The following is a 22,738-nucleotide window of genomic DNA, read 5'->3' on the forward strand; positions in this document are numbered from 1 at the left end:
CTGTGTATTTCAGGGTTTGGTGGGTTTCATCGGGCCTGTGGGAGAGGCGGGACTGGCAGGAGAGAAGGTAAAATAATTTGTTTTTTCCTTGTAAAGGTATTCGTTTAAGTCTGCCCAAGGGGACTTTGAAGACTGACCGTTATGCTCATGTATGTTTAGGGGGATCGAGGGGAGATGGGCCACCCTGGGCCACCTGGAGAAAAGGGATCAACGGTAAGACACAATGTTTGAGGACAGTCGAGAATGCATGAATATTAGCTCAGCTTACACAGTATTTTCTGGGTGCGGTATCATTTTAAACATTCTAAAAAAAGATCATCTGAAACTAAACCGTGTGTGTTATTCCCATGGGAATACACTGATGTGTGGGATTAGGTCAATACCACAATACCACCATCACCCCATTGACGATTTAGGATCATGTTTTCTAAGCTGTGGTTTAGCACTCAGCAGAAGGCCTTTAGCTGGAAAAAGTCGTAACACTGGTTTAAACAAAAGACGAAATAGTTCTAATGGAGCACGTCCAATGGTTTACCTCCTTAACGTTTTTAAATGGACAGAGGAAGTGCTGACTTTACATTCTGAAACACCTAATGGGATCTGTTGAAAACAATTAAAGAGCAAAGAAAGCCAGTAAGCCATTTCCAGACATCCATTCATAGTTTGTCTTCAGTCTGCAGGACAACTGTCCCCAAAGGCCTTGTGTTTCATGATCCTTACTCTTCCGCTGTCACACACCTACCTTGCTCTTTCAAACAGTGCAAGTGCCCTCTCTGTCATGTAGTGTCTGCATCTGATATGGACCATCTAATGTATACTATGTGACCAGCTGGAGTGGATAAGAATTTAGTCATCATTCTTGGTGAAACAGAGAGACGTTTCCTGCTGGCCGACAGCCAGTTGGATCTCTCTAGGGACGTAACCACACACACACACACACACACACACACATAAAACACACAAACTTATAAGGAAGTTCTCTGTTGGACTCTCAGATGTAAAATAGAAACAGACCCCCTGGAAAAGATAGCATCGTACAAAGTGAATGGAGCTGACCAGAAGACATATATACTGTAGCTGTTAACAGAGAGCTCATACTGCAGACATTTATGATTTCTTTTTCCTTGAATGCATGAGATCAGAGCTGCCTACTGTGTTATTGGTTTGCGTATTGGATAGATTTTATTGCACTCAGCTGATCTGAGCGGTCAGACTGAAAATACTCCCCATTACATAGTTATGCTTTTACAAATGGTCCAGCCAAAAAGTGAGGTCCAATAAAGGAGAAAGAAAAGCAGCCAAAAAGCAGCAGTATGTTTTCAGATATAAAATCATCTCCTCAGGCTCTCTTTTTTTCTCTTTTCCCCATTGTCTCTTATTGTTAACAGTAGATTTGCTTTCATTGTGTTGAGTTTTTATGCAGATGTACAGTATATTTTTACTAATGCTTGTGTGTGTGTGTGTGTGTGTGTGTGTGTGTGTGTGTGTGTGTGTGTGTTTGTGTCTGTGTACATTTGATAGGGTCACCAAGGGACACCAGGTGAGACCGGGCCCAAAGGACCACCAGGAAGACCAGTAAGTCACCTCTCCTTTGCCTGTTTTGCATTTTTCTCCCTTCTTTTCACTTGATAGTGTTTGCAGATGATAGTGTAGAGTCAATGAGCTGTATGGTTATCAACATCTATATCTATATCTACATGGTTATCAAACATGGCTGTTCCAGAGAAAAAGTAAAAAACAATAATAGCTAAAAGGCTAACAGAGGAACAAAGATGTCTTTGAGTAACTGTTTCTGAGGTATTTCTTTTGATGACAGTTATGTATAGTGTTAACAACCCACGGTCTGCAGCTAAGGTTTTTGTCTGAGCATTATGAGAGCTGGCAGCCTCCTGCTGAACTTGCATTAACCTCCTGTCAGTCAAAAGCGCAACACCTATAACCAATTAGAAGCTGCTCTTGCCCCCCCATGCTCTGTCCTTGCCACGGTCAGGTTTGAGTGTGGGCTGAGCACTGGTTGAAGGAGGGGGCCACTGAGCCACCAAAACAAACATAAATATGAGACTCTGGGGTGCAGCAGGACAGGATTCCAGAGCAGGCCCTTTAATTGGTGTGAGTGACGGATCCAACAACAAACCCCGTAGTGTGTTCCCGAGGTCAGGCTACCCCCTCTGGGTCAACAACCAGGGGGCTCTGTGCTCTGTCAGTGCAAACCTTTGTTTTATCTCTACTTCCCTTTCTCCTTTCCCCCTCTCTTTCCCTCTTTATCCCCCTTTTCCTTTGTTTGTCAGGGCTCTCCTGGAGCGATTGGGCCAGCCGGTACCAGAGGACCCAAAGGCTTACGGGTGAGTTTGAAGTTTCACACCTGTTGTTTTTGCAGCTTAGTTGTTAACTTGGGCTATGCAGTCAGTGCATTATAGTTCCCAGCCTTAAGAACAGATCATAAACACTGTAAAAGAGTGTAGATACACATCATATTGCTGTTTTTATGCATGCTGTAATGTGTGTCTACAGGAGCCATGTGCCACTGCTGTTATTGAGCTGTTGGAAAAACTTTAGTGGGTGGACATAATTAAGTGATATGGAACTGCCTCTGAACTGAGGTCATGTGTGTTTAATGGACATTGTCTTTTCTAATCACATCACATCACATCACAGTAGTTTACATCGAATTTAGACATGTAATGTTAGAAAGTCTCTAGTGGACAGGTATTTTACATTAGCATCAAAATCATTAAAGGTCCCATTTTGTAAAAAGTGACTTGAGCCCGTATTAAGACACTGTACATTTAAATGAAACTGGTGGTGGTGATGTCACAAATATACAGGTACAGTATATTCAGACAGAATGTAATTACTGTCCCCTAGTGTCACGGTTATACACACTAGGGGGGGGAAATCTTCACTGGAACTCACGATTCCATTTTGATTACAATTATCCTGTCAACGATTCGATATAAGACAGACAGTTCCAGATGTCCAACATTAAGGACTGTGTCATTCATAAGATGATTTAAATAAAAAAATAGTTGTGTTAAATGTTTACAACTTTCACAGAGACTTCACTATGTCTTTTGGATGTTAGCCACTTGGCACAAGGCACAAGGCCTTAATGTTGACAGCAATGTAGCATCGGGCCTCATTCTCAGAAACGTTGGCACTGGACGGGAACAGGGAAATAGTGTGGAGTCAGACACCAGAGATAAAAGTGTGTGTGGGCATCAGACCAATTTCGAAGCTAGCACCCCTATTGTCTCAGTTTTTCTAAGTTTTGTTTCTCTCTGCCTGCATGTAAGCCTATTTTAAGATATGAACTCAAATTTGGAGATGTCAGCCATGAGGGATCACCAGTCTGGCTAATCATGCCTTGTATCAATAACTCCTCTTGACGTCTGACCTACAAGTTTTTAGTTAATGTTTTCCATATTTAAGAGAATTAATCTCAATTATCATTCAGTAGTATCATCTCATTATTTAGCTTGATTAAACTTATGTTTTTGATTGTTTTGAGATCATGCTCTTGCTGTTTTTTGCTGCCTTTGTTTGAAACTTGTGTTACAAATCAGGGTAACTCAGTCTGATTAATTATCTTTGAAGCACAATATTTGAGTGATTGTGTTTTTTCGAGGCCTGACAGGGTGAAATATTTCCCCCACACATCCATCGGTTGATCCGGCAATGTAAACGTAAGCAGTGGGTAACCGGTACCCCAGACAGGAATGTTAATGAGTGCTGCTTATCCATCTCTATGTATAATAAGCTTATAGCACTTCAGCTAGCAGCGTTGTCCATGGGCCCGACTCCCCCTGTGCCCAGTAATCAACCACTCACACAACAAGGCTGCCTGTGTGGCTGTGTCATGATATATTTGCTTTCTCCTGTAAAATAATTACAGTAATGATCCTGAGAAAATCCCTTGTGATTTATTAACACTGTTGGTTATGATTGACCCACACAGAGTATCACATTATGTAAGGATCTTTAAAGAGTCAGTGAGCCATCATATTCCACTGTATAGATGAGAAAGATGTGCAGGTGCATAGCCGATGGACTGTATTGGTCCACTGCCTTGCTCCCGTTTATTATCACTGCTCACTAGACTGGGAGGCATTTAAGCACATTAAATTGATTATGTTTGACAGTTGCACCCATGTAATCTAAACAGGCAGACTGTTCTGACAGTGTGTGTGTGTGTGTGTGTGTGTGTGTGTGTGTGTATGTGTGTGTGTGTGTGTGTGTGTGTGTGTGTGTGTTTCAGTGTGAATAGTATGTATCTGTATGTGCTTTATTATTAAAATAATGCACGTCAGAGACCAGTAGCTTAGACTTACACACAAACACAAACACACACACAAACACACACACACACACACACACACACACACACACACACACACATACACACAAACACAATTAACTTCAGTTTATCCTTTAAGGGTAGTTAACAGACCATCACACTACCTTTGACATGGGGGTATTTATAGCATCAATACACTTTACAGAGATGTTTATTTACAGTGTGTTTTGACTGTCTGGCTGTATTACAGTGACCTCTGTTGGTGAAGTGACAGCTGTCTTGTATTTCAGGGAGCGATAGGGCCTGACGGTCCAACAGGAGAGATGGGGTTAGAGGGCAAGACGGTAAGAATCTGACTTGATTGCCTGTATTTATTGGAATTTCCTTGTTGGTAAATAATTAAGCTGTGCAGACACAAGAGTAATTTCCACACATCAACATGTAATAGTGTAACAAATATATTCTAGCATTATAAAATAGATTCTTAGGGGGAAACATGTATCTTGTGCACCAAACGCAGCAAGCTGCACACCTTCTCCCTCCACTCAGGAGGCAGGAAATATACAGTAAACTGACATGTCTCAGCACATGGCTATCTCTCATCCTTCCCTCTCTCCACAGGGTACTGATGGTCCTCCAGGAAAAATAGGTTTTCCTGGACCACAGGTAAAGCACTGGGGTATTTTTCTACTTTTCCACTCCTTCTTGTCATATTTTTTTGGTTGTTATGTTCCTCTGGAGAGGCAAAGCATCAGAATGATTTAGAAGACCTGCATGATACCAGCAGTGAGGCCCACAGTCAGATACCACATTTCACTTTGGAGGAGAGAACTGTCCTTGGAAGGTTTCTACAGACTGTGGGCCAGATTTACATGCATGACAGTTGATCAAAGTTATTTGCATGGCTCATTGTTGGGAGAATATTTTAGTCAACCTACAAACTCCACTTCTGTAAATTATTTTGGGCATAAAGTACATCACTGAAAATGCCAAGGATCTTTATGAATTGAAAAAGGTTAAGAGAAGTGCACTTGCCGTTGCTCAGTAAAAATCAATGACAAGTTTAAGTTTAGTGGCCACACAGGCACAACTCTCTTTCTTCTGCTTTGTTTTGTGTTGTACTATGGTCATATATTGTACTAATGTATTATTATTACATAAATAGCATGTCTTTATCCTGTTTTACATATTCTTCCTTATATGGTGTCTCCACAGGGGAAGATCGGAGAGTCAGGGGAAACTGGGCCTAAAGGTTTTCCTGTGAGTTCACTTTACTTATACATAGAAATAATCAACATGTACTATTTAACAGACTAAGATGCACAGATGAAGGCCAAATCAACAAGTTTTATATTGCATAGTATCTAGAAGGTTTATGTGTAAACAAACCACACTAGCTATGTTCTGTTGCTGATGACATCACAGTGAAAAACTCACAAAATCTTCACAAAAACAATGAATTTTTAATGAATGTAAGATGATGTGTACATGTATTTTGAACTCACTAACCCTTCTGTCTTCTGACTTCAGGGTATTCAAGGGCCCTCAGGACCTCCTGGGGACAAGGGAATAGCAGGCGAGCCGGTATGACCCTACATCAAATTTTTCCTCCCCATTTTTCATAACCATACCTACTAGTTATATTAGATTTTCTTTGGCAACAAATTGCACCTTGGTTCTCTCTGCCCAGCCCTGTTAGCCACAAAATATCATAGCCAGGAGAAAGTTTATAAGACACATTTTATTAGTTATTAAAAATATATTTGCCTGTATTAAACGTTTCCTCCAGAACAGCCAGAGAGTTGTCTCATCCTTCACACGTTTGCACGTTTGTAGTGGCAGAACCATGAACTGCATGCATGCTTTGGGCATTAACTGAACAGAGCGTTTTTTGAAAAGGAAAAAGGAAAAGGAACCTTATTAATAGATATGCTAAATTGCTGAACTCTAGAGTAAACTATATATGATTAGTGCCATGATGGATAAAACATTTACAGTAAAAGATTTGCTATTCTATTGTGGTTTTATTTATGCACACTAAAAGAAGCAGAACAGAAAAAGATAGATTACCAAAATTAGAAACAGGCACCCATTGCCTCTTTGTTTTCAGTGGTACAAATGAATATTAGAGAGCTAATATTCTCCTGTTTCCAATTAAATAAAACATGGATCTCTAGCTATAGCTATCTCAAGTGGACGCTCAGGCAGCTGAATGTAGTTTGTTTCCTACAGCAGACTGTCTTTACCTACAATAGGAAAGATAAGGGTAAATACAGGTAATTAACAATTACAAGCTCATGTTGAATGCAAGCTATAAAATGTGTTTTTATCTGCACAGTTTTGTGAGCTATGAATAGATGTTTAATAGTTGTTAAGATTTAGACAAGCTATTGTAGTTACCTGAAGATGTATAGATACATATAGTTACCCATCAACCATTTCAATATGAAGTCTTCTTTTTATACAGTGTTGAAAATCATCTTTTCACTCCTGATCATTCTCAATGTTCTCACAGCTCCTTTCAGTGATTAAATAATACACTTCTGAGCCCTGCTGTTAACTTTCTTTTTTTTGTGCAAGTCAGCCAGGGAGCAAACATTATTTATATGCACTGAGATTAAGAAGCATTCATGGCTAATCATCAATGTTTAAGAAGCATAATTAATGACACAGTTAATCCTTGCATTCAGAGCCAAACTGTGTACAAATGGTTTATTGATGCAACTGCTGTTGGCTCATCTGCATTCATTCAACATTCCTTTTTTTTCTTTTTTTTGCTTTATTGATCTGATGTCGATTAGCTTGAAATATCACCAGTTGGTTTTAGTCTGATTATCATTAAAGTATTTGTGTTGTCACTTCAAAGGGATCACCTGGGCCTCCAGGGACTGTGGGACTGTTAGGAGAAATTGGTCAAAAGGTAAGAGAATTTGCAAACTGACAGTTAGCTGTCCAATTAAACTAATTAAGCCACATTTCAGAGGTTTCTTCTTTCTTTCTCCCATGACAATACTTAATGAAACTTGCCCCGGACAAATTGTACATATCTTATGCCAAAGACTCATTAGCCCTTAATGTCTGCCCAGAAGCATTCAAAATGTTCCTCTCCCCCGTTCTCTGCGTGTGTTTAAAGGGTCCTCCAGGCAAGCTGGGGGAACAAGGACTGCCAGGCGAGCCAGGGGAGAAGGTGAGATAATATATTGTTGCAGTTTTTATGTTCACCTTCCAGTTGACTTAGATTAATATTAAGTTTTGCATGCCTTAATTGATCAAAGAAATGTTTAAAACTACAAGAAGGAATGTTGTCTGTCCCTGATGCTTATGTGTCTGTGTGTCAGGGAGCCATTGGACCTGATGGGAACATCGGAGAGCAGGGAATAATTGGACAGCGGGTGTGTTCAACAGCATTAAACTATCAAATGTATTTATATCAAGCGCTGCTGTTTATTCATTAACCTTTTGTGTGTGTGTGTGTGATAACAGGGAGAGCCAGGCCTAGAGGGAGAAGCTGGTTCAACTGGTCCCGATGGAGCTAAGGTGGCGTGTTTTCCCAATTGATGTTGCATTATCAAACATCCCATATTATGCAAATTTCCAGGTTCATACTTGTATTTTGGTTTTCTATTAGAATATGTTTACATCTACACAATTTTTCTCATACTGTCTGAATTTATCTGTAATTTGTCTGAAATGCACTGGGCCGTGATTGCAGCTGGGAAAAGACTGTAACGGCACAGTAGCGGCACATTCTACCTATATGTACCTTCAGGATCTGCATTTTGTTGCATGTTTTAGGTAAAGGAACTCAAGTAGAGCTGTGTTTATATGTGCATATTCTTAGGGTGAAAAAGGTGACATGGGACAGGAGGGCGACAACGGAGAAAAAGGTGAAATTGGGCTAAAGGGAAAGGAGGGCCCATCTGGAAGTCCTGGACTCAACGGCGTCAGAGTAAGTAGTTGTTCTGATCTCACACATTTTTTTGTTAACTGACTTTTGTAAGCTGGTTTCTAATTTTGTTTTCTCACTGAAGGGTCCAGAAGGGAAACCTGGCAAAATTGGGGAAGGAGGCAAACAAGGGCCAAAGGTATTAATATCATCTTTGATGGCTGTTTAATACCTTTTAGAAACCAAAAGTATTCACATGCAATGACATAGAAAAGCTTTGTGGTATTCTGTAACTTGTACTTTGTGTGTTTAGGGTGCCAAAGGTCATCAAGGACACCTGGGGGAGACTGGGACGGTGGGAAAGACTGGACCACCAGGTTTTGTTGGGCAGAAGGGGTCCAGAGGAACCATTGGACACGTGGTAAAGTGGAACAGTAATGATATACATATTTACCATTCATTTTTGTAACCCTTGTGTTGTCTTTCCGTCGACTATCAATTGTGAAAATTAAAACTTTTTAGGTTTTATATATTTTTTTGAAGTTTTTGTCCCTTTTTTTAATGCCTTTTTTACCCCATTACCATTATTATTTAAACCACTACTACTAACTTGTTACCACTATAGTTTCACACTTATTCTTGGAATTAATGGTCAATGCATGTAATTTATATTAAATTATATCTAATTTATGAGTTAAAAAAGCAGAAATTAGGAATTATTTTATTTTGTTAAGATCAGAGGATGATGAGTGGATGATCACAGACAGGTATGCGTGATAGTTTAATCAACATGCTCTTTTGTACTCCCTTAAACCTTTTTTTCAAATGCCATACAATTGTACAAAAGTCCCAACATTTTATGAAAGTAGAGAATCAACCATTAAGTCTACTTGCAAAGAGCATTAAATGGAACCATCTGTGTTACATTTGGGCAAGTGGGTTGATGGACACCTACATTTCTGATTTAGAAACTTTAAAAATATTTCAAATTTGACCCAAGGACAACCGGAGGGTTAAACAGCTTCGGTAATATGTTTGCATGTTATCTAATGTTTTATATCATGGATAGTCTGACTGAAGACACAACATCTGTTCTCTTTAGGGAGCTCCTGGTCGTATGGGTCAACAGGGGGAACTTGGTCTGGCAGGTTATGAGGTAAGATTATTATAATTAACATTAACATTACAAACATTAAACAATTTAATCAATTTACATAATAAAATGTCTTGTCATTGCAGGGCCATCAGGGACCACAGGGCCCTATCGGGCCTCCAGGACCAAAAGGTGAAAAGGTACACCTCGTTCACTTTATGTGCAACACTGATCTCTTTTTCTTCCTTTTTATCGTCTGTGACTCTCGTCTGTTCCCGGTGTATCCCAGCAACAGTTTAGATTTGTTGCAAATCACCTGAAAGTAGATAAAAAACCAACACCAAATGCTTTTTTTTAAATTGAGCTATGAAACATAAAATGCACCCCTCTCTGTAAGCATTATGTACTGATCTATCTTGTTTTAAGTGCCTTCATTAAAGACAGCATGTTAAAATATAACGGCTTTTATTTTACATAGAGGCAGCGAGACTTTACACACACAATGAGGTTTTTAAAATTTTGGCTTTAACTCATCATAATCAGCCATGTGCGAGCCAAGTTTCAAAAGCTAGATATAGTATACTGAAACAGCAGGGATGTCTGTCTTATATAAAACAACTTACATTGTTCTGATTTTTTTCTGCAGGGCGAGCAGGGGGATGATGGGAAAGTAGAGGGTCCCCCTGGTCCTCCAGGTGACATAGTAAGTCACACCTGACTTACCTTTCTCCCTCCTTCTACTGTTTGTCTGCCATGAAATTGCTTTAATCAAATAATTTGCTGTTAACTCATATATTTCTTGTTTTATCAGGGTACTCCAGGTGACCGAGGAGAGAGAGGGGAATCAGGGGATCCGGGGTATAAAGTAAGTACCAGCTCTCGCAGTGATTTTAAAATGATTTATTTGGATATTTGGGTTTATGAGGTTTATATTCTGGTTCTCTTTTTCAGGGTCAAGTTGGTGTGGATGGGGAAAGAGGCAGGCCTGGAGCTCTTGGACAACCTGTGAGTGTCAAGACTTGTGATTTCCACACACAGTTCTTTCATTAAAAGTCGAGATAAACAACCAGCAGGCATGCTCACACAGGTCATCTTTATGTGCTTTCAATAACACAACTGGCAATTTCAGGGACAACCTGGACCTCGTGGTACACAAGGACACAAAGGGGCCAAAGGAGATCAAGTAAGGATGTAAACATAAAAAGAAAGGCTGTGTGTTTTTGTTAGAGGGTGCATGTCTGAAGAATTAAAAAAGATGTACAGTCCTTACAGTACAGTCCAGACAATTTCTTGTCTGTATTGCATTAGCTTCAGTCCAATAGTTGTTATGTTAAAGCTTGTATGTGCTGTAAGTTGAATGCTTGAGTAATGAACTCAGGTAAAAAAAGCATTATTCCGCCTATTTTATTAATGTGAATCAGCAATCTAGGGGTTGCAACAATGTCAGTAGGTCTCTGGCGAAGTGACAAAGTTAGCTAATGTAGCATAGATCCAACAGAAACATCTAGTAAAGTGGCCATTACAGCATTGGCATAATACAGTGCTACTGTGCTGTCATTTGATTTGTTTGGTTTGAGAAACGGATGCAATGCTGGTTACTATCACCTGGTTGAATGTTACTGTAGAACAATGACCAGCAGATGTGGGACGTTAACAGTAATAAATAATAATCTCATTTCACCTTTAAAACATGTTCTCTTTCTTCAGGGTCAGAAAGGCAAAAAGGGTCAGTCGGGGCAAAAAGGAACCAGAGGACAGGAGGTAAGTCAACAAATCTCCATACATCTACAACTGCTTCAGCAATTTACAGTATTTCATTACAAAAGACAAATATTTTGCGTACTCTCAGTACGCTCAGCCTTTAAAAGGTTTGTATTCATGACTAGAATACCTGTAAACAAGGCATAAACAAAAGTCTGTCTAGATTTCTGATTTCTGTCCTCTCTTCTCCTCAGGGTGTGGGTGGTCTTCCCGGTCCCAGAGGTGTGGTGGGCCGAGAGGGACTGGAGGGTGTGCCCGGGATGGATGGAGTCCCTGGAAAAGATGGCAGTAAAGGCTTGCCGGTGAGACTAACAAAGAAATCCCCTGTTAATTAACCTTATTTATAATTTATTTAAACACGCCTATAGATTCTGTATTTGATATGTTTAGAGACTGACCTGTAATGAGGCCGAAATATACCATATTTGTCCTCAGGGTGGTGCTACAGGAATATCATTAAACTCTAAACGGTTTATCCTCTTGGAACCCTGAATGTAATTAGCACATGTCATGGCTCTCTATTGAATAATAAGATGTCTTGTGTTAAAGAGTGACCAAAATATAAAGATCTTTGTTGAGCACTGAGGCAAAGTGCTAGACACGTAGACAAGCTTGAATCGCCAGCTTTAGGTCCTGCCAAAAAAATATGAATGGATTGTTAATCTCGGTGATGAAGCTCATTCATTCTGCCTCCATAATATGAATTTAGGGAGAACATGGTGATGATGGGGAGGATGGTCTTTCTGGCAAAGCTGGCTTACGTGGTAAATCTGGTGTTCCAGGACTCCCAGGAGATCAGGGGACTATTGGACTGAAGGTAGGAGGAATAAGTAATAAGCTGTTTAGTAGGCATGGGCTGGTATGAGAGTCTGACAATATGATAACCTTCAGCAAAAATATCATGTTTTCATGTTATTATTATATGTTAAAACTTCCAAATGTATTGTTTTGAAATGCAAACCGTTCAAAACAATACACCCCCATTGAACACAATATATTTTTATTTTTTAACACACTGCACACTGGCAGGGAGAGGGATTTCTAAACTGAACTTTCTTTCCTTGACAACTCATACCACAGCAACGGTATGATGGAACATTTTAGTGGTTTTGAAACTGTGACCTTTTCCAAACCGCGGAATACCTTGAAACCGGTAACCAGCCCAAGCCTACTGTATAGTGCATTTAGTATGCTGTATGCATAACAAAATAAAATGAAATAACTCTAGTGTAATGCTAGAGAGTAAGCAAGATGTCATTTTAGATATAATGTGCTGCCAGGCAAAGCAATTAGTATAACTGCTTTAAATATTACATAAATGTGAAAATAATTATTGAACTGCCCATGAGTGATCTTTACTCAGGCATTTGATCATTTGATCCATCCAGGGTGAGCGGGGTCTTCGAGGCCAGAATGGACCTCCAGGAAAAAGAGGCTTCAGAGGTGGAATGGGACTGCCAGGGCCACAGGGAGACCGAGGCCCTAAAGGACAACCTGTGAGTAGCATCTGCAACACAGGCAATTACTTACCAACATCAGGAATTATATTGTTTCATGGCACTTTGGAAATTCTGTGTTCTGTGTGATTGTTGACTTAATTCTTGTTTAGGGGGATACAGGGGAAGCAGGTTTTCCGGGAACTCCGGGATTTTTTGGACCAAGGGTATGTTCAGCACCGCACAACATGTGATTCTAAAACAGCCACAGACATTTTAGACTTACCCTAACCCAGCCAAATTCAAAACCAGCCTGTGTTTTGATCCTAAATCTTTTAACCTTTAAGAAGCAGAACTCTTCAGGGGTGACAGAGCACTTGTAGTTTTTTGACAAACGGATGTGTATACACTTGACTTGAACACACACTCACACACACACACACAGCAAAATCTATTTATCATTACTAAGGGGCTTCAAACATTAAATGAGCAATTGAAATCTGGTCTATATTTAGAAATGCCTCTGGTAGAATAAGCCCTACAATGCATGAGCTAACAAGGATCCAAAATAAACAAACAAAAAACCTGGGGTGTTAATACAGGAAATGGATTAGTCTTGAAGTACAAATATGGCTTTTTGGGATTCAGGTGTAGTCTGTGTTTGTGGGAAGTTTTACTATTACATATATATATAAAAGAATGTATATAGCAAGCTATAAATCTTCTCCTTATTTCCTGGCTACCCCATGACCCTTTTGTTGTTACTTTCTAAAAACAATCCCCACAATCGCCAGTTTTGAGAGCATGATATGTAATTTTGTATGCTAGTGTGAAGCAAAGTTCCATCATGTACCATAAACACATTCTAAAGCCAAAAAGTCAAAAGCCAAAGTCTGTTAGGAGAGCTAGAAACATTGTCTTCAGTAATTGTAAACAGTTAGTGGATGTCAGATGCTCCGTGATTAAAGATAAAGTTAGGAGATAGGAGTTGGTGTGTACAAAGACATTTTGCAAAAATAACATCAAGTATTACACTTATACACAGGTGTACAGAGTGTGTATTAATATTTATGTATATTTCAGGGGCCTCCAGGAGACTTTGGGCCAAAGGGCATACAGGGACCAAAAGGGCCACAGGGGGCAATGGTAAGTAAACAAATTATCTAAATTATACTGATGAAATATACTGAACTTCTTATTTCATTCCTTTTTTCCTCCCAATCAGGGCAGAGGAGGAGTTATTGGCCCTGTGGGAATCATTGGTCCCAATGGAAGCGCAGTATGTATTACACAGATTGAGATAAACTTCATAATTTTTCTCCGCTGTTATTCTTCAGCCAACTGACTGTGTACATCTCTTCACAGGGTCCCAGAGGAGAGAAGGGCAATCGTGGAGAGACTGTAAGTCTTCACTTCTCACTGCATCTGTTCCTTTTAGATCTTACACTTTATTTATTTTGTCTACTGTGTAAAAAGCAGATTTGATGGTAATTTCTGGCTGAAAATATGTCTTTTCTCTCTCTGAACAGGGATTGCAAGGCCCAATGGTATGTTTGCATAGTGTGTAATTTTATGTTGCTAAACACAATTTATATTTCATAAGGACACTTGATTGACAACATAAAACCTCATGCAGCGTCCGTGTTTTTCTTCTTTATTAGGGGTCACCTGGACCTCGTGGACCCCCTGGACTTCCAGTAAGTCTTCCCCTTTTATAGGTGTAAGCAGCTGTCAAACAAACATACGGTAGTGTAAACTCAAGTTGCTTGGTTCAGTGTCTAAAACACTATTTTTTTCCCTTTAGGGTCGCCCGAGTATTCCTCTATCATTTGTAAGTCATGTTGTGTTTATTTTATTACATTACATTACATAGTTAGAATATATGATACTAATGATATTAGTGAAATACAATTTTGCAATTTTTGTTGCAGAAGGAAGATGGTCTGTTGGTAATGGATTCACACACTCGACTCAGGACTGAGGTTAGTTGAGTTAGACGTCAACATTCTTTCTGTATTGTTAAATTTTTAACGTGTTGCAAACTGCACAGACTCACCTTTTTTCTGTCTATCCTCCAGAATAAGCCAGCGATGGACCTGCCAATGCTGGACCAGGGCACAGAGATCTTTAAGACCCTCCACTACCTCAGTAACCTGATCCAGAGCCTGAAGAACCCACTGGGCACTCGGGACAACCCCGCCCGCATCTGCAGGGACCTCCACAGCTGTGAAAAGAAGTTAAATGATGGTGAGAGTGTGTGTGTCTGTGTGTGTGTGTGTGTGTGTTGTGTTTTGTTGTGCAATTTTATGTTCAGATAGACTAATTACCCTTATATGTGTATGTATTTCCAGGCACTTATTGGATGGACCCCAACCTGGGCTGCTCGTCAGACACAATAGAAGTCTCCTGCAACTTTACTGGTGGTGGACAGACTTGCCTAAAACCAATAACAGTATCCAAGGTATTTAAGACACAGCCCGATTGACATCATCAAAGTCTACACGATTAAAAAAGGTTAAAGAAATATTACCCACATGAGCACACACCAGACTTGTTAACCAGCTCCTGTTTTGCCTGTTTGAGCAGCCAGCAATCACCGTCGGTCGTGTCCAGATGAACTTCCTGCACCTGCTGAGCTCAGAGGCAGAGCAGCACATCATCATTCACTGCCTGAACATCCCGGTATGGCGGTCAGCTGAGGATCAGCCGGCCACCCAGGGCTCTGTGAGATTCAAGGCCTGGAGTGGGGAGGTGTTCGAGGTTGGAGGAGAGCTTGAGCCAGAAGTCTTGGAAGACTCCTGCTGGGTAGGACCAACATGATGTCATCTGGCTGTGTGCCCTTTAAGTTGACATCATTCTTGACTTTCAGACAATCAAGGATGTTGCCCTAATTATGACGGTCATTTCTTGTACTAAAAAATATCTTGTGTGTCTGGGTTGCAGATAAAAGATGGCCGCTGGCACCAAACCCATTTTGTGTTCCACTCCCTGGATCCGTCCCTGCTCCCTCTGGTCGACGTCTACAACCTCCCCAAGACTACACCTGGCTCACATTACCACCTAGAAGTAGGTCCTGTATGCTTCCTGTGAGGGCTGTCGTGTACGTCTTCTGAGCATTTAGAGATGGATTATCACCCCTTGGTGACACCCTTATGTGGGCGTGGAGTTTGGAGCAGTTTCCTCCAATCCAGGGTAAAATAATCCAAGCGAGTACAAGCCTCCCTCCAAACAGAAACAGATCCTGCTTCACTCTTCCAAACTCCCATTGGACTGCAGACACAGAGGGAGGAAGCACGGGAAAGTTGGGGGGTAAAAAGAAGAGCTGAGGAGGAGCAGGGGAGTTCTTGCACTAATAGCTTCTCCATATGGCAAAAGTTTTTTCAAGCTCTTCAAGAAGGATCTCCATGTGCACGACCGCTTGGAGAGAAAAAAAAAGGTTCTTTGCCATTAAATCTCTCGAAAACATTGCTAAGTGAAGGGAGACAAGGCCAAGTTAATCAGCGGACATTATAATAACTTATTTTTTTTAACTGGATACAGTCTGTATACTATGTGTACTTTTTTGGAAGTACCAGCAATTATGTCAGGAGAGGAAGAATTAAAGTAATTGGGATCAGTTAAATGTACATATATATCTTTGCTTATTATTAACTTTTATACATGTATATCTTATGTAAAGAAATAATCTTCAAGTGCAATAGAAAATGAGAAGATAATTTGATATTTTAAACTTATATGGAAGGATTTTTCAGGGGTGCCATTTCTTTGCCTTTGGTCCTCATCTCTTTGTGATCTTGCCCGTGTAAATTAATCCGGAGGCAGGCTCATTTGCCTGAATTGAGCAGAAATCACATCTGTATTTACTAGTGCTCCAAATGGAAGATCATGGCTATCAGAGAGTCAACTCTCTGAAGCCACACAATGATGCACACAAGCGTCCATATGGAGAGTCAGTGCATTAAACACTTATCACTATACTTATTACTGATACATTATTGAACCGGATGCCACTGATGATTAGGGAGAATATCTGCGGTCTTGGAGTTTAGAGTTCATTGTAAAAAAAAGAAAAATAAATAAATAAAAAAAGGGTACGGAACTCTTGTTCTAAATAGTGTTTTATCAATTTCTGTCCAACTGTGGAGTGTGGAGTATGAGTTCCTTGCTTCCTAACTTATGAAAAGAGATATGATGGTAATAGTTATTTACTCAGAAACACATGGGACCAGGGGTCTCTTCTTCTACCCCACTTAAAGTAGACAAACTACAGGTACAAGCTTTCTTTAGAAGAGAACTGAGCCACAAGAGAGAGGAGAGTGGGTGCATGAATCAACAATAATCCCTCATCTTCTATCCCATCCTCTTTCTAATGCATGGTGCTAAGTAAATTATCTAAGGTGCTAACCATAGTGCTGTAATTACACCACTTTGCTGAAATATTCTGATGTTCATAGTGCATGCTTGCTTAGATGAATAAAAAAAGTAAATATGATATATTGCAATAGCTTCCTTAATGCAATATAAAGGTAATATCCCATCTCAAACTACGTAGTTCCTTAATAGTCTGTTTTTGTTCAATGCTGCAATTTACAAAAATGCTTATTCTAATTGAAAATGTTTTAGAGATAACTACAAAACAGATTACTCCTTTGTATCCAGAATAAATCACAGGGTTTGAAGTATTTTATAAGAATAAACATGTATTTTACTCTGTACAAAGCCCCTAACAGCTGTATGTAATATTTTTTTAGAAACACAACTAGTGGAGATAGTTTTAATAAATAAAAGTTTCTTTGTTGTAGCTGGACACAAGTGTGTATAATTGTGCAAACCTTGCTGTATACAGTGGATCCCCTCTTGCTAATTTAATGTTATTTAATGTTGTTAACGTGGTTGCTGACTGAGCAAGTTCTGTCGGTTGAAGCAGTACTACTCTTTCTGACAACTTTATATATCAGTTTGCCCAACTGGTCTTGGAGTTTATAGATTTTTATGTGTAAATTTGGGGCTCCAGAGAACAAATTTATTGCAATGTTAATTATCTTTTATTTTTTTATTTTTTGTTGTTTTGCTTTATGTTGTTTTTCCTCTATGATAATCAACCATGTACTGTACCAGGACTCTGTTCTATACGATAACTTGTGTTTTAAAGAATTATGCAAATATGTGAAAATTGTTTCTTCTTTTTGTAAATCTGTTGTAGACAAAAAAAAAAAAACGAGCTAAGAATACCTCACATTTTTACCTTGGAGCAAAGATTTTCTGTTGCCTTTATAATTAGAGCCTGTTTGGAAATATCAGCCAAATACATTAAGTCATTAAACTCTGAACAAGACCATTTCTGGTGCCAACATCCTTTTATCTGTTTGCTGTTTATTCATTGTTCACTGTCCATTTGTACAATAAATACTTTCAAGTTATGTGTATTAGTTGTGTGTATTTTTACTTTTTGACTATTTGGATGGCTGAAATATCCATCATCAAATTAAACACCCGATTTATAGAATAATTGTATATCCCTTACACACATAATTAAAGAAATACAATGCTCTACCTCTTGATATTCATAAGCCTACACACAGCCAATACTTTTATATAGTGTACCAGATGCAAGGAGTTGTGATGGTGGCCAATGGTTTTGTAACACAACTATGATATAATAATAATAATAAAAATAATGCATTATATATATAGCGCTTTTTACATCACTCAAAGAGACTTTACATGGTTTAAAAAAAAATACACACACAAAAAATCTATACACAGTAATCAAACATTAAAAGCAGCTCTAAAAATGTGATAAGGGACTTTTACTAAAGCCACTTTGCTGGCTTGTGTGACTGCAGACGTGTAACGTTTCCCACATGCTGAGATTTAAACACTATTTCTAGTTTATTTATAGCAGTCACAACATAAGCATAGACCTCCAAGATCCAACAGAAAGCTCATGTCCCAATATATATCATAAACATGAAGGAGGAGGGTGATTACCTTTTGGGGGGCTGAGGATGTGTTGAGTCTATGCCTATATTAACCTGTTGGGGAGGCCCTGTGTTCAGTTCTAGGAGAAAAGGGATTGTTTCACATAAATACTAATAATGGTCATCATGATATCTTGCCAGTAACACCTCTGTCACGTGTGTGTATATATAGCATCTGAAGGCAGAACGAATATAACATGGTTATCAGTCAGGTTAAATTGCATCGCTGGCATCACACTACAATTTACATCCTAGCAATAATTAATTGTGAAACTGTGCTCTAGCCAGGCTTAAATTAAGAGTTACGCCACTTGGTGTCGCTATTGTTGTCTGAATATGTGAAGATACTCCATAGCGCTCTGGAGGAATAGGCAATGCAAGAAGACCCCTGACCAGCTTTTATACCTAGTTACATGGCTCAGTCTTTTCCTAAATTTAACTTATTGGGTAATAAAATACCCATACGGTACTGTAGCCTGTATTCCTACTGAATGTTATAATTAGCCCATGCAGCAAGTGTTAATTAGTCTGGGTGACCATGCAACACACCCACTATCTCACTCGCCACACACACAAACTATGTTTAAGCATACTCTGTAATCAATATGTTACACACGCACACAAACACACACACACACAGACACACACACACAAATCTATTTCCCCCTCTTGTAAGCAATGTAATTAATGATGATGCTTAATTATTTATCCCTCTTTCCGCACTTTAGCATCAAGCCCGCATACTGTTTAGAAATGTATTTCTGAGCCTCTACGTCCCTCCCCAAAGTGTTTGTTTTGGCCAATCGCTTTGTCCTAGTACCCACCCTGTTATATGCTGCCTTTCAACTGCTCGTAAATTCTTTATTTTAAAGTCCTAAATAATAAAATTGCATGTAAACACAGTTGTGAACAAATTCTGAGATGGGGTTTAAAATCAATTTAGCACATAACCTGTGTCGTTGTACGTTACGTTGTCATATTATTTGTTTTTAAGTCATATTCTGTGGGGTTTCAGTCGTGAATTTAAAATCTTCGTACAAAGCCTGAAGGCAACGCCAGTTTTCAACGTGCACAATGGTGACGTTTACCCTATCGTGATGGCGGTAGCCAGGACTATTTTGAATTTCATCCCGCTTTTCTAAGTTTACCTTTCATCTAGTCTTTAAAATGTTTTGTCTTACACAATATAAGTGAACCTATATCATGGATTCCATCGTGGGGGCAGACTTGACGCTCCCCGTAGACATCAACGGAAGGTAAACCCACCAACGATAGCTAGCCAGCTAACACTAGCTTGTAAGACTACGTTATAGCTAAACCATTAATCCGACAGCAGTTAGTTACAGCTGCACGGACCCTGACTATTAACTGGAATGACACTGAAGTTATCATGTCTTTGATATTACGCTAACGCTATAACGTAGCTAGCTAACTGAATTACGTTAACTTTGGTGTATTACTACCATTAATAAAGTTAGCTAGCTGGCTACATAACGTAATATCTAGCTTTTTGCGTAATGTAGATTGTTAACGTCAGCTAGCGAGGTCTCATAAGAAATTGCTCTTGTTTATTTACTGGTGGTAACGGTATCGTTACGTTAAGTAGGACATTAGGATGATCACACATCAGATGTGTTACATGTACATTACATATTTTTGACATGGTCAACAGAACTAAAAGTTACGTTAATTTACAGGATCTTGTGTATGTTAAGGTAGCTAGTAATTAAATTATATAGCTAGACAATGGTCTTTCAGTTTAGGTTGATCTGAAACTATGTTTTAAAGAATATTTATCGTCTCTGGGAAAATGTAACGTTAGCCCTGATTTGAGAAGAGCTGCTCCAGTGTGGTTTAACGTCACATGTGAAATGATTTTTGGTATCTCCTTGTTGTTGCATTTGCTCAAATAGAATAAATCTGTCACAAATCTCAAACAAAGACAACAGTAAGAGGTGCTCCTGTTGCTTTTGTGTCAGCAACATGTTAGACCAACGTTAATGGAAAACATTCTTACATCTGCACGAAATGTGATTTTAACATTAACGACACAACGATTTTGTCTATATGAGTAAAATCTCTACCTATAAAACAGTGTTGTGCTGCCAGTTTAAAGACGCTATTTGGGGACAAACACCAAAATGGTAACCCAAAAGTGCAATAGAAACATTGGTGCAGAAAGCCTGTTATGTGTAGGTTACCCGTAGAAAATACCGTTATAAATCTTATTCCGTTGTGATATTGCTGCGATTGGTAGCTCAGCCTGTTGTCCTGTCATTCAGAGAGTGAAACAAAGCGGAAATTATCAGAGCCAGTTTGACAGCAGGGTTCAGACTGAAGCAACCGCGTCTCCGTGCACTTTTTATACAAAATGTGGAATAACATGTCATACTTGTTTTTTTCCCGCGAGCTCTCCTTGACATGACAGAAGAGTGTGATTGTGGTAAGTTAGCTAGGAGATTTGTGTAGTATTAGCTCTGTTCTTCTTAGGTGCTCTTGATGGATAGTGTTGGCTGAATATTTAGTTTAAAGCTCATTGTGCTGCACTGAAAAAACTAGTTATAGCGTCTATGTGTTTAAGTATGTAGTGTCCTTGGTTCGTGTCCTTTTTAAAGGACCTAGCCCTGCCGTGCCCTGTGTAAAAGCGGTCATCCAGGTGGTAAGCGTGCCTTGGTAATCCAAGATGTTAGCTGATATGTGTGGTGTGAATTACTTATTCGGTAATTCTGAAACCTTATTTCACTTTACCTTTTTTAGTTTAGAATTTTTTTTTATTTCCGTAGTGTTAGGTGATATTGTTGTGAGTTTAGCTGCTTCCATGTTTGTCACTATCAGTTGAACAAAATGAGACGAAAAAAAGAGGAAGTCACTGTTTACAGACTTTTACATTGTTTCCACTGGGTGCTGGAGGGGTTGCTACAAATGCAGCGTCAATAACCCTGACACAGACTGTTTTAATATCATCTATTCTTTATGATGTAAGAATCTAATTTGTGACTGTTTCTATGAAAGATTTATCACATATTTATGTTTGGTGCTTTACTCTTATCATGGCTCTTGTTGTAGAGTGCTTCCTCCCCATTAACACAGGAAGGGGTTGCTTGTGAAACCTAAGTGACGCAACAATTTGTCAACACATTTTAATTTACTGACCTTCAGAGTTTTTGTGAAGGAATTATGTACTGTTTTTGCACATATTCTTCATGTTTTATCATGTAATCTAAGTAACGGACATGTTGGATCACTTTGACAATAAGAGTCTTTTTCTGTTGTTGATTGGTGTCAAAACGCCTCATTACATTCACTGTGATTCAATATTGCAAAGGTCCAGAGGGGGTAACGGCATTTCAATTGGCACTATGTCTTTTTTTCTCCACTGTAATGTCAAAAGTTATGGCATTTTATAGTTAACTTTGTAGTGTTTCCCCATCTTTGTAAAACATAGATTGGGAAGAGCAGTGTGATTATGGTTTATTGTTGCAGCCTGACAATATGGAAGGTTTAAATGAAGTGTAATTATAGCAGGGGATATTCAGAGTTTGCAGAGTCACAGAAAGCTAGAGAAAAACAAGTATGTAAGAATGTAATTTGCACATGCATCCTCCAATATCCTTTTTTTTGTAATCTTTTTTTAATATTAATACATTTTTGTTCTGGTGTTTGGCTAACACTCAGTCTGCTATTCTATATACAAAAAAGAACATAAAACATATCAATGTTTAGGCATGAAATATAAATAAATCATGCATGAACCGTTGCAGAGGATTATACCAGAGAAGCAGCAGAGTGGCACTGCTTCCACTGCCAGGGGAGGTCTGGGAAGTAGTTATGCAATGGTGGACATTATTTACACAAGGGTTAAAGTTGAGTGACGTCTTGGACCCAAATAGTTCATGTTTTTGTTTATGCAAGTAATAGACCTCTTAAAACCAGATTTGTTAAAATATAATTGGCACTGACGCAATAACAAATATTATGATCTAAAAATATGTGCAACAGACAAATTTTTGTTGTAGCAGTACAAGCTTAGTTACCTTTGTGTCATTTTGATCCAGATGTGTGTGGCTGATGTTTGGTGCATTGTACTGTGTCTATGAGTGATGCCACTGTCCCATCACTGTGTGATGCTTAGCTGATCACAGCCACAGTAGTCTACTTGTCTACCAAAGAGAGCCGTCTCCGTCCACTGGCTTCTCTGTTTTTCTCTTGCCCTGTCTTTCTAAACACGAGAGCTAGGCTGCCACTGGCACATGGTCTTACACACACACACACACACACACACACACA

The 22,738-nt window shown here is 39.2% G+C and overlaps 2 protein-coding genes across 2 annotated transcripts in view; both read left to right on the top strand.

Moving 5' to 3' along the window:
• col27a1a (collagen, type XXVII, alpha 1a) overlaps positions 1 to 17,889 on the top strand; it is a 68,243-nt gene extending 50,354 nt beyond the window's left edge. Inside the window, exons 25-61 of the mRNA XM_034897199.1 lie at positions 14 to 67; positions 160 to 213; positions 1,522 to 1,575; positions 2,289 to 2,342; positions 4,585 to 4,638; positions 4,916 to 4,960; positions 5,510 to 5,554; positions 5,825 to 5,878; positions 7,161 to 7,214; positions 7,428 to 7,481; positions 7,633 to 7,686; positions 7,778 to 7,831; positions 8,136 to 8,243; positions 8,326 to 8,379; positions 8,494 to 8,601; positions 9,283 to 9,336; positions 9,420 to 9,473; positions 9,920 to 9,976; positions 10,085 to 10,138; positions 10,225 to 10,278; positions 10,403 to 10,456; positions 10,981 to 11,034; positions 11,229 to 11,336; positions 11,744 to 11,851; positions 12,423 to 12,530; positions 12,644 to 12,697; positions 13,554 to 13,616; positions 13,696 to 13,749; positions 13,836 to 13,871; positions 14,000 to 14,017; positions 14,132 to 14,167; positions 14,275 to 14,301; positions 14,402 to 14,452; positions 14,549 to 14,717; positions 14,822 to 14,931; positions 15,057 to 15,275; positions 15,414 to 17,889. Coding sequence (XP_034753090.1) covers positions 14 to 67; positions 160 to 213; positions 1,522 to 1,575; positions 2,289 to 2,342; positions 4,585 to 4,638; positions 4,916 to 4,960; positions 5,510 to 5,554; positions 5,825 to 5,878; positions 7,161 to 7,214; positions 7,428 to 7,481; positions 7,633 to 7,686; positions 7,778 to 7,831; positions 8,136 to 8,243; positions 8,326 to 8,379; positions 8,494 to 8,601; positions 9,283 to 9,336; positions 9,420 to 9,473; positions 9,920 to 9,976; positions 10,085 to 10,138; positions 10,225 to 10,278; positions 10,403 to 10,456; positions 10,981 to 11,034; positions 11,229 to 11,336; positions 11,744 to 11,851; positions 12,423 to 12,530; positions 12,644 to 12,697; positions 13,554 to 13,616; positions 13,696 to 13,749; positions 13,836 to 13,871; positions 14,000 to 14,017; positions 14,132 to 14,167; positions 14,275 to 14,301; positions 14,402 to 14,452; positions 14,549 to 14,717; positions 14,822 to 14,931; positions 15,057 to 15,275; positions 15,414 to 15,560 — 2,589 coding nt within the window. The 3' untranslated portion in view covers positions 15,561 to 17,889. The remainder of the gene's footprint in view (positions 1 to 13; positions 68 to 159; positions 214 to 1,521; positions 1,576 to 2,288; positions 2,343 to 4,584; positions 4,639 to 4,915; positions 4,961 to 5,509; positions 5,555 to 5,824; positions 5,879 to 7,160; positions 7,215 to 7,427; positions 7,482 to 7,632; positions 7,687 to 7,777; positions 7,832 to 8,135; positions 8,244 to 8,325; positions 8,380 to 8,493; positions 8,602 to 9,282; positions 9,337 to 9,419; positions 9,474 to 9,919; positions 9,977 to 10,084; positions 10,139 to 10,224; positions 10,279 to 10,402; positions 10,457 to 10,980; positions 11,035 to 11,228; positions 11,337 to 11,743; positions 11,852 to 12,422; positions 12,531 to 12,643; positions 12,698 to 13,553; positions 13,617 to 13,695; positions 13,750 to 13,835; positions 13,872 to 13,999; positions 14,018 to 14,131; positions 14,168 to 14,274; positions 14,302 to 14,401; positions 14,453 to 14,548; positions 14,718 to 14,821; positions 14,932 to 15,056; positions 15,276 to 15,413) is intronic.
• A 1,632-nt stretch (positions 17,890 to 19,521) lies between these two features.
• The window catches only part of LOC117959718 (CDK5 regulatory subunit-associated protein 2-like), a 6,472-nt gene continuing 3,255 nt past the window's right edge, over positions 19,522 to 22,738 (top strand). Inside the window, exon 1 of the mRNA XM_034896997.1 lies at positions 19,522 to 19,707. Coding sequence (XP_034752888.1) covers positions 19,655 to 19,707 — 53 coding nt within the window. The 5' untranslated portion in view covers positions 19,522 to 19,654. The remainder of the gene's footprint in view (positions 19,708 to 22,738) is intronic.

The sequence above is a fragment of the Etheostoma cragini genome, chromosome 16, assembly GCF_013103735.1.
Source record: "Etheostoma cragini isolate CJK2018 chromosome 16, CSU_Ecrag_1.0, whole genome shotgun sequence".
In the NCBI taxonomy this organism is placed as follows: domain Eukaryota; kingdom Metazoa; phylum Chordata; class Actinopteri; order Perciformes; family Percidae; genus Etheostoma; species Etheostoma cragini.